Genomic DNA, 11,130 nt, shown 5'->3' with positions numbered 1-11,130 from the left:
TATATATATTTAAGATAAAATAAAACATCTTTGTCTATAAATATGCTCTACCTAGAATCCTTAAATTATTATTTTTAGCTAAAAATCTCCTATTCTGCAACTTGTGCTATCCATTTGGACGATATGACTGAAATAGTATCACGATATGAACGCTTCTTATCAGTTGAAATTGATAATTAATGTTAGGTTTTTACTTTTAAATATCTGAAATATAGTCAAGCTGGGGATGTGACCTTTCTTGTTTTATCCACAGCTTTCTCTCTAATTTCCCCCCTTTTATTTTATTTTTAAGCAGTTATGAATCACATCGCTGAAACCTGAAACTGCTACTGTGGAAGTTACTCCACAGGTTGTTGCTAGGAAACCAAAGAGTGAGTGAGTTGCTAGGTAACCATAGAGTGAGTGAGTTGCTAGGTAACCAGAGAGTGAGTGAGTTGCTAGGTAACCAGAGAGTGAGTCAGTTAGTTGATTCCACCAACCTAGCTTAGCCAGTATTTAAAGATTTAGCGGCTAAACCTCTGCCTACATGTCCCAGAATGCTTTGCGGTTCAGTGGAATTATTTAATATTCTATCAGACATATTTTCAGTTGTCATTGATCTCGCATTTATCGCGACACATATTGTTATTGATTTAGTGTCCAGCCCTAATATTTCTTAATCCAAAAAAACAAAGACCAGTTGTAGATATTTTTTTAGATGTAGATGCATCCTTTCCTACAAGTCATTGAACTTTCACTGAATTAATGCTATGTTATTGCATTTAATTTAAAAAAGGAATTTCATAATTTGTATCTTTCAATGTATTTCTAATACTGTGTAAAACAGACTTAAGTGGTTAAAAAAAAAATCTAAAAAAAAATGTATCTGATTTCTTGGTTAATAGTTAGAATAATCTAATAGATTACTAATATAATTGTTAGTTTTATTCCTCTTACATCCTGTAAATAAATCAATTAAAAAACTCACAAAAGGAGGACAGTAGGAAATAAAAATGCTCTTTCCTGCGTTTCCCCCCACAGAGTGCAGCTCCGACTGCCAGCGCTGCACGGCGGACCTCCAGACCGGCGTTGGCAGCGTGTGCCTGTGGTGCAAAGCGGCGAGGACGTGGCTGCTGGGCGATCACTGCGTCTCTTTCTGCCCCTCCGATCATTATGCGTGGCACGGAGCCTGCATCAGTAAGGACTCTCACTCTCCTGTCTCATTATCAAATGTAGAAAGGTCAGAGGTGCGACAGCAGCCGTTTGAATGTAAAACTGAGCTAAAATCTCATCAGAACCTCCATGTTTTATTCATCCGGCCGGTTGAAGATCTGACTGACTTGGTGGAAGTTGGTTCTCGACCCTCTTTGTTTCTGTCTTGACTCGATGACAAGAAGCAGAAGAAATGGTGAATGTTAATGAAGCTAAAAGAAATCCTCTTTGATACTCGCACGAAGGTTTTTAACACAAACCTTCCTCCAACGTATTTGTGAGAAAAGTGACATTAAATGCCCACAACAGGGACTCAAACAAACACCAACGTCTTTGGCTTTTCCGTCCGATAGATCTTGATATTTTTTAGTTGAAATATTTAATGTATGTCGTTCTTCGTATTCTTTAAACGTTCTTGGTGTGCAGCATTTTCATGCGAGCTACACTGAGTCAAAATCCTAAGAAAAGAGCAGGTTTTTGTATTTTTTCTGGAAAAGCTTAAATTGAGCAACAAATTACTAGAAATCCACCACTTTTCCCCATTTTGAACTTTTTGGAGTAAAATTAAAGGTCTCTAGTTGAAATTAAATTTTCCTTTTTGTAGAGGATGTTGCAGAAAACTGATGGTTTGTTTGTTTAGTTCAGGGTCTTAAGCATTTGATTCATTGTTATGGTGACACTCAATGATGCCGACCTCATGCTTCACTACAACAATGAGGGATTTTCTGTTTTTATCTGTTTATAATTATCGTAACATATTAGTTTGACTCAACAACAGAGGTATTTGGTCTAGTAAAACTATTTGGTCTACTAGTAGTTTTACTAGATTAAATAGTGAAATAGTACTTAATAAGACAAAACTAACTTAGAAGTAACTTTTCAGCAGGAAATCAGAGTTTGTTTTAAGTCAATAATTCCTTAATAGTTGTGAAAAAGTGTTTGTTCCTCTGGCAGATTATTTCACTTATAATATCAGAAAAATGTTTTGTTATAAGTTTAACAATCTGCAAATTAAATAAGTACTTTTAAAAATCAATATTAAGGAATTGTTGACTTACAACAAACTCTTATATCTTGCTGGAAAATTACTTGTAAGTTAGTTTGTCTTATTTCAAATGCACTAACATGTTTGCACAAGAAACAAGACCAAAAAAGCTTGGTAAGGTTTTGTGTTTTTGCAGCGTAACTTTGCAAACTGTGCTGCCATATTTAACTTTTCATGAACTTTGACTTTTAAAATGTTACCTGGGAGTTGTACGCTCTGAGTTGGAGCTTTGTCATGCTGGGATGTCCATTCCCTAACTCTTTCCAGGCTGATGAGCAGCAACAGTTGCTCCATTAAAGATAATTTGTGATGCTTTTTGTTGGCTTTGTGTTGATGCACCTGTATCCTCCGGAGCACCAAACGACCTAAACTCCTGCCTTCTGAAGATCCGTTCCCATTTAGAGTTGATAGTTTTCTCCAATCTTTCATCCTTGTCATAACCTTTTGGTTTCCCCATTATTCCCAACGGTCTTCCTCTCTATTTCGGCATTGTTCCTTGTTCTTAATCATCTTTTCATTCCAGCCTTTCAGCTCCATTCTCCTCGTCGTTATTATTGTCATCATCCTCATAATAACCATCGGTGTTCTCATCCTCCTTATACGACTGATCGTTACCCTAATTCCTCTTTATCCTCATTAGCCTCATCATCACCATCATCCCCCCTTCTTTCTCTTATGGCCCTAAATCTCATTAGCTTTGTCATCTTCATCGTCCAGGGTCATTATCATCACCATTTCCTCTGTCCTCATCCTGCGATTCAGCAGGTGAGCAGCAGAAAAGACGGGGCCGCCTTGCAGCCTCGCAGAACTGCAGCGTCTTCATGCAGATTTAAATGCAAATGTGAGGAGGAGGCTTCGGGCCGCAAAACCTCTGGAGGCTCATTTAGCCGAGCCCGAAGCAGCCGAACACCAACACACACCGTAAAGAAACAACGCTGCAGAGATAAAACGGGACAATGAACAACAGACGTGGGATTCAATGCATCTGTGGCAATATTTTATACTATGCAGCCTTTTCTTCTGCTGGTGTTGCGTCAGACTTTCTGAACTAAAGCTGCTTTCCTGAATTTTCCTGATTTTTTATTTTTTTCTTGTTCTGTGCTCAGAGATGGAAGGAGGGCGCCGAGGAGAGCGAGAGGAGTGGAAGGGCTCTTGCAATGATTATACACTTGATCGTGATTACTGATTATTATAAATATGTATTTTTAAACTCAAGAGCGTGCATTTACAAATTTATTCTAATGGGAATGTAATAATTCAGCAGCTTGGAGTGGAGATCCGTCTTTGAGTGCAAAGATTTAGACCAGCCTCGATGTTTTTTCCTGTAGGGGATTTGGTGTTGGATGGGTGCTGGGCACAGACGAACACTTCAGCAAGTTTTTCTTTGCTTTCTTTTATTAAACACAATCACTCTGTGGAAGAGTTGTTAGCTGCAATCAATGTAGCAACCATTGAATATATTTAAAGGAGACCTACTGGGCAACGTTCACATTTTGCACGTTTTCGTACTTCGACTTGGTTCCCTACTGCTTCTAAAAATCACCACAAATCGTTTTTCTTGGCAAAAACCTTTGGAATGTAACGTCACAAATCAGCAGACAATGCCCCGTTACCTGGAAACCCCAGCAGAACCACAGTCCGTTACCTGGCAACCAAAGCTGAGCTCCAGCACGTTAGGTCAGCTGGTATTTCCGCTCTATGCGCTGCAAAATGGCTGCTGGAAAAGACAAGTGTTTTGTTGTTCTCTTACCATTCAGAAACCATTTGCTGCATTCTTCTTGGTTGTGCAGGAGGCGCCAATTCTGCTTTTCAAATATGTAGGGTTGTATAATTATGCATCTGTTTCTAAACAGCCATTCTTACGTGCGAGTGTAATCGTTGAGTTGGGAGGCGTGGCCTGCAGGAGCTCATTAGGATTTAAAGGGTGAAGAGGCCCTAAAAAAAGCATAATAGGTCACTTTTAACTATTGTTGAAGTATTTCAACCAGTGTGTAGCTGTTATTGTATTTTACCTGGACTGTTTCCAAAATCTGAAAGTATGGCAACTCTGAGACGTTTGGCCCCCTGATATAAATATATGTCTTCATTTCTATATGTATTTTTTATATGTCTGTCCAGCTTTCTGTCTCCTTTTATCTGTTTTAATCTGTTTTTGTCTCTATACACCTTTAAATTTTTATGAACTCTATCTTTGTCTCTTTTTATTGAACTATAATGTATTTCTGTAAGCTCAGTCTTTAAAAAGCCTGAGTCTTAAAAGGTTTTTGAAGCTAAAATTTGATGAAAGCTTAGAGAAATCCCTGAGCATCACGTTTCTTATATTTACGTTATAACAAGACGAACCTTCATATAATCTTGTAAAGTGTTTTTGATCAAAAATGTTCCAGCTTTCTGAAAGTTTTATACGGTTAGTGCTGGACTTCTCATTTTCAGTAAACAAAAGTTTTGCTTTTTGAACTTTTAGTCAGTTATGAGTGATGTTTTATTACCCAACATATTTAGGTAATAACGTTCACATTTATGCTTTTTGCTCCAATTTCCTTAATTTTATCCTAATCGTCATTTTAATCTAATTTATTCACTATTTTCCCCAGAATGCCATCCTTCATGCGAGTCCTGCAGTGGGGCGGGGCCTCTGTCCTGTACTTCCTGTCCCGCCAAAAGCGTCCTGTTGCCCTCTGGCCTCTGCGCTGCCAGATGCCCCGTTGGTTACTATGACAACGGTCATCGGCTCTGTCAAGGTAGGAAACACCCCTGCTGATTGGTCACACTTATCTGCTGTTTGTACACCATTATTGTTTACATTTTTCTGTTTTTCCTTTTAATCTTGTTTGGGGAAAGACACATTTTTAATTTATTTTGCCATTTTCAAAATTTTAATAGTTCACCTTTTAAGGGATTTTATGAATATTTTTGATTAACTTTATTGAGAAAATGTAGTTTATATAACATAAAACATTGCAAACTTAGAGATACTTGAAGCCGGAGGCAGACGGAAGTGAATTTATTATTCATGGAGTTTTCAGCTTTCTACACAGAAATACACTTAATTTCTATATAGAAATTAAGTGGAGAAATAAGACTTAAATCAATATTAAAACGATAAATCTCGGTTGTTTCACTTTTTAAAATTGAGTTTGGTATTCTGAACTCATGTTTATGAAGAAAATAATCTGACTGTAGACATATTTTTAGAACGTTTGCCTCAATGAGTGTCAACATTGCTTATAAATTAGTCATTTGTTTTCATTCCACAATAGTACATTATGGATACCGTTAAAGATGATTGTTTACGTTAAACAACAAAAATTCCAACTATAGGAAAGATTATTCAGATTTAATTTTGGGAAAACTTGCTTTACATTTTGCCTCTTTGATAAGTTAAAGGCGAACTATTGTGCTTCCTTGAAAAGGTTAGGATATTATACTTCGTATTATGCTTCCTCGAAAAGGTTAGGATACGTCTATCGGCTATACGAAACATTGTTTATTATAATTTTTGCACAAAATCTTAGTTCTTAGATAATGAGATTTTAGTTTCCTCAGTTCTGAGTGAGTTGTTTTAGGGCCTCTGTTGCTTTAAATCCAAATAAGCTGCTGCTGGCCACGCCCCCCCAACTCATCGTTTAGACTCGCATGCGAAAATGGCTGAAAGCAGATGCACAGTTATGCAATTGTACATCTTTGAAAAGCAGAAGTAGAGCCTCCTGCATAACCAACAAGAATGCAACAAGTGGTTTCTGGATGGTAAGTACAAACAGCAGTCATTGATGTACAACGGTAAAACTAGCTGACCAAATGTCCTGGAGCTCATTTTGGGTTGCTAGGTGACGGGCAGAATTCTGCTGGGGTTGCTAGGTTACGGTTCAGTGTAACTTAACAACTGGGAGGTTTTTGAAACGATTAATTTTTCAGACACCAACAACATTAACTCATTGTGTGAAGGTGGATTTTTTTGTGTTTGGTTGTTTTTTGAAGCAGTAGAAACCAAAATGGAGGCATAAAAACTTACAAAATGTGAAGTTTGCATTATAGGCCTCCTTTAAAATAAAAAAAGGTAAGGTAAAAAAATATATTTTTTTAAAAAACAGCACAGATGGGACAGTAAAATCACACCTAAAGGTTGACCAAAGGTAGATCCATACAGCGTTAGGTTGCTGCAGGTGTTATATTGATCTTTCCATCGCTCTTGCCTGCGCTGACCTTTTTATCGACCTTTCTTTCTGTTTTTGGCAGCCTGTGACAGACAGTGCTTGACATGCGACACCGCTGGGGTTTGTACGTCCTGCCGTGACCCGACCAAAGTGCTGCTCTTCGGAGAATGCCAGTACGACAGCTGCGCCCATCAGTACTACCTCAACGCGACGACCCGCGCCTGCAGAGGTAAGACGGAAACCGCCGCAGCGCGCAGCGGAGGACGCTCCTGATTAGTAATGAGGATACAGTACGCGGCCTTTATGGCGTTCATAAATTACTTTCCATCCATATTGCATGTAGTGCAGGAGGCCACGGTGATTTTATGGGGCCCATCAATCAAGTAATAAACTCTGGAACCAGAAATGCAAATCCCAGCCATTGTGTGTGCATTTTAACTCTCTTACATCTTCTTTTGCCCAGTGAAGTTGATTAATGAGCTTCATGGAAAAATCCTGGGCTTTTTTATTTTTTAAGATTCAACAACTTTATTTCTCTGTGGACTAGTACTGCAGGAAATTCTGCATATTTGTGTTACGGTTCAGGTTTTTAGCAGCTTTCTCTCTGATTGGGCTTTATGATAAGTGGATGTTATTTTTGCTGCTACAGATTGACATGTTACCCCATCCTTTCTAAATGTTACACATTTATTTCTTTAAATTTCTCTCTTTGGCTACAGTTTTCCTTAATCTATCCATCCATCCATCCATTTTCTTGCACCCTTGTCCCTCAGTGGGGTCAGGAGGGTTGCTGGTGCCTATACAGCTAACGTTCCGGGCGAGAGGCGGGGTCACCCTGGGCAGGTCTTCCTTAATCTAGTTCTCTGTATATTGATCTTTTAAATAACATTAAATGTACTGCATTCATTATTGTGGCAGATATAAAATAAATACAACATGAACATATAATTTTATTGCTCTTGAGATGAATAATTATCTGACTTAATAGTTCCTTTTCATATTAATATATGAATTAAAAATTGTTTTAATTAGGTTTACAGTAAGTTAAGATGTGTTGTTTAGTTTAATTAGTTATTTATGGAAAACATTTATATGTTCATACTTGAATCACAACAGTTTTGTCCAAACCTTTGACCATCAATTTTTGACACTAAAATCATTTAATCAGTTTTTTATGTTTTCCTCAATGAATAAAAAGTATATATTTATAAAACAAACAGCCAGATTCAGATTTACTAGAATAGTGATCTGTAAGTCATTGTAGACCTGAAACATTCATGCATTGTCCAAATTTTAAAAAGTTTTTCCCAAAAAAATAATGGTTTACTGAATCACTCACTATTTTAAAAAGTAATAAAAATAATTTGGCATCTTTCATGAATAGATGCACCAATTAAATGTTTCTAGATGTTTGTGGTTCCCTTTTAATAACTTTAAATAAAGTGGCTAATGTGGCTAATAGCTGACAGAAAAAGAACAACTTTGTTGTAATTAACAGCATTTATGAGAAGAAGAAAAAATCAAATGCTGCTGGACAATCAAATTCGTTTTATTCTTGAATTGAGGGCGAGTTTAATGCAAAATCATTCCCAACTGTAACAACACGAGTTTGTTTCTTACATGATAAACTACTGCTGAGTGAAGGCAGTTCTTATTGGTGAGATTTTTGACAAATACTCAGCCACAGAGCTTTATTTCTGTTCAGTTAGCTTTAGCGGCTAATCCTCCTTCCAGTCCAGAAGTAATTCAGCTGCCGTTGTTCCGTCCAGTTTGAGTCCGTTTTAATGCTCACAGCAACCATCGGCTTGTTCAGCTCTACGTTTGTAAATAATATAGAGCATTTCAGTGCCAGGACTCGACATGTTTGTGGTTTTTTTGCAGATGAACACCTTCTAACTTGTCAGGTTCAGGAGTTTGAAGTTTAAATAAATAAGCTGGGAATTGATTTGTTGTCACATCGGTGAGCGTTTGATTGGATCTGCCGGAGGGAAGCCCCAGCCCTGCTGTGACTGATTGTTTTGATTCTGCTTGTCATCAGGCGTCATTATCATCAAGTGCAGAGCAAGTTTTCCTGTCTAAACACTGATCTGTGTGTTTGCTGTGTGTTTTCTCAAACCCACACTGACTCAGATAATGGCAAACACAAACAAACACTTAGTTTTTTAATCAGGTGTGATTTTTTTTCCAGAGGTCTGCTTTTTCTAAAATGAACATTGAAGCATTAAAATGTTGTTGAATGTTCCTTTTTTTGTTTGGTTAAGCAAGACAAGAGCAAATATCTTCAGTTTGGACAAAAGAAGCTTCAGCATCTTTTAGTTTATGTGACTTAAATGCTTTATTGTTAATGCACTACTGTGCAAAACAAATGGATGGAAACATGTGAAACTGCACAGTTTGCCATCAGGACTGTCTTCATTTTTGTGGCTTAGAGTTATCAAGATGTTTGAAATGTTTTCCAGAGATGTACGTTTTTATTTTGATGATAAAATCCAACTGTTGAAGCAGATTTTTCAGCTGCGTTTGATTAAGATCTGGTGACTGTCAGCATCCAGATCTCGGCTTAAACTCTTTTTTTTCTGTTATGTAGTTAGTTTAACGGGACACACGCCTAATTAAAAGGTTAACTTTTCTACTTTTAGGACACAAAATATTCTACTTTATATTTTGAGATTAGTCAGCTGTGGTTCTGGTTTTACACTGCAAAAACACAAAATTTGTGTTTAGTTTCTAGTGAAAATAAATTAGTACACTTGAAATAAGACAAAACCAACTTACAAAAAAGTAAATAATTCCTTGATACTGCCGAAAAAGTCTGTATTAAGTTACATTAGCAGATTATTTAATTTATAACATTGTAAAAATGTCATAAGTGAAATAAGTCAAGTTTATTTGTATTGCACATTTATGGAACAAGACAGTTTATATGATGACAAACACATCAGGCAGCAGCTGAGAAAACCAGACTAGACTCTGTATTTTGTCAAATGCTCATGTTAAAATCGTTAATGTACATCAAATATGTTGGTCATTTTGTCAAGTCCCATCATAAGAATCTTCAATACAATAGAAATAATAATTTACTTAAAACAAGCCCCTATCTTTATGAAAAGGTAGCTGTAAGTTTTTTATTTCAAGTGTATGAAGGTATTTGCACCAGAAACTAAACCAAAAATACTTGGTAGGATTTTGTGTTTTTGCAGTGCAAATGTCTTCCATTAAGGCCACTTCTTCCCAGTTTATTATGGTTCTTTATTTTTGAGTCTTTCTGACTCTAACGGAGGCAGCGAGAGCTTTAGATATTGTTCATCTGTCACATCCTGGATCAGGCGTTGGCCCTTAGAAATATCTTTTAAACCATTGTTTCTTACCTTTTTTAATTTTATTTTCTCTTTTTTGGGATCTGGGGAGAATCGTTTTATGACATGAGACCAAGTCTGGAATATTGCTTAGTGCAGAGCAAGAAAATGAAACGGCTTTCATGTCTTATTCCCGATAGAGAGGATTATTTATTGTCCCGCTGTGCAGCTTGTGCATATTGGAGTCCGTTCTGGCTTTATTTTCCTTTACTCAAACCATAACTAAATGAAGTAAAGAATATAAGGGACCAAATATCCCCTGTAGATTACAGAAAGCCACCTCTCGTATCTCCCTTTACCTCTGGTTTGGTTCCAGGTAATGAGATTTCTCTTGGTTTGGAGGACCTTAAGGTACCGTCTCCATGGAGACGAGATTGCTGCTTCTTTAGCTTGTTTCAGGATTAGCAGCTAAGAGGAAACACTTTTATGGCATCGAGGTGAAAAGTTAGAATTTTTCTGAGACAACAAACACAAACTCTTGATCTTTTTCTAGTGGAAATATCCTAGTATATTCGAAATAAGACGGAACTAACTTACAATTAGCTTTTCAGCAAGAAATATGAGCTTGTTTTAAGTAACTAATCAATTAAAACTGATTTAAAAATTCTACCAAAGTGCCACTGGTAGATTATTTCACCAGATATTTTTCCAAAGTTTCTAGCATTTTTTTCCCATTAATATTAAGAATTTTTTTTACTTAAAACGGTTCATAAAACGTCACTTGCAAGCTGGTTTTGTCTTATTTCAAGTGTACTAAGATAGAAACTAGACGAGGAATGCTTGGTGGGATTCCTTGTTTTTGTAGTGTAAGCAGAAACGGTTGGTTTTCCAGGGCATGATGCGTTTTCGCCCCCAGCCACGTGCAGCCTCGACCTGAACCTGCCATGAACCTTCAGTTGGAGAAAACAAGACAAACATTTTATCTCTGAAAACTAGAAAAGCTCCAGGAAACCGCCGGGAGCTTTCAGAGGACAGAAAATCTCTGAGTAATTTATGAAGTAGACAAATGGACTCTGTGATTGTCGTAGATCTGCAAACCCAGAGACATTTAGGTTAGATATTGCATACATTTTAAATTAAATAGCAATAAATGACGTTTTGTATTAACAATAGTCTGATTGGTTGGTTCTAAATGTTAGTTTTAATTAGTTTATTTATTACAAGCACAATGACATATTTTATTCCACTTATATAAAGTATTTAGTATTGAAGTAAAAAATTATTAAATTTAAACATCAAATTAAATGTATTTTTTTTAATTATCTAACATTTTAGTTAATTAAATATAAATAATTTTTATCCTTTTAAATTTTCTTATTTTGAAATAAAAGATGAAAAACAAAATCCCAAATAAATAAAATAAATAAATAAAAAAAAAATATAT

At 36.4% G+C, this 11,130-nt stretch overlaps 1 protein-coding gene across 2 annotated transcripts in view; it reads left to right on the top strand.

The window, feature by feature from the left end:
- The window catches only part of fras1 (Fraser extracellular matrix complex subunit 1), a 271,118-nt gene that overhangs the window by 157,075 nt on the left and 102,913 nt on the right, over window positions 1–11,130 (top strand). For both annotated transcript variants that reach the window (XM_017306806.1, XM_008417773.2), the window contains 3 exons: window positions 1,021–1,176; window positions 4,831–4,977; window positions 6,473–6,619. In XM_017306806.1, the coding sequence (XP_017162295.1) occupies window positions 1,021–1,176; window positions 4,831–4,977; window positions 6,473–6,619 (450 nt within the window). The remainder of the gene's footprint in view (window positions 1–1,020; window positions 1,177–4,830; window positions 4,978–6,472; window positions 6,620–11,130) is intronic.

Source organism: Poecilia reticulata, linkage group LG9, assembly GCF_000633615.1.
Source record: "Poecilia reticulata strain Guanapo linkage group LG9, Guppy_female_1.0+MT, whole genome shotgun sequence".
Lineage (NCBI taxonomy): Eukaryota > Metazoa > Chordata > Actinopteri > Cyprinodontiformes > Poeciliidae > Poecilia > Poecilia reticulata.
This window is presented reverse-complemented; position numbering and strand designations above follow the sequence as displayed.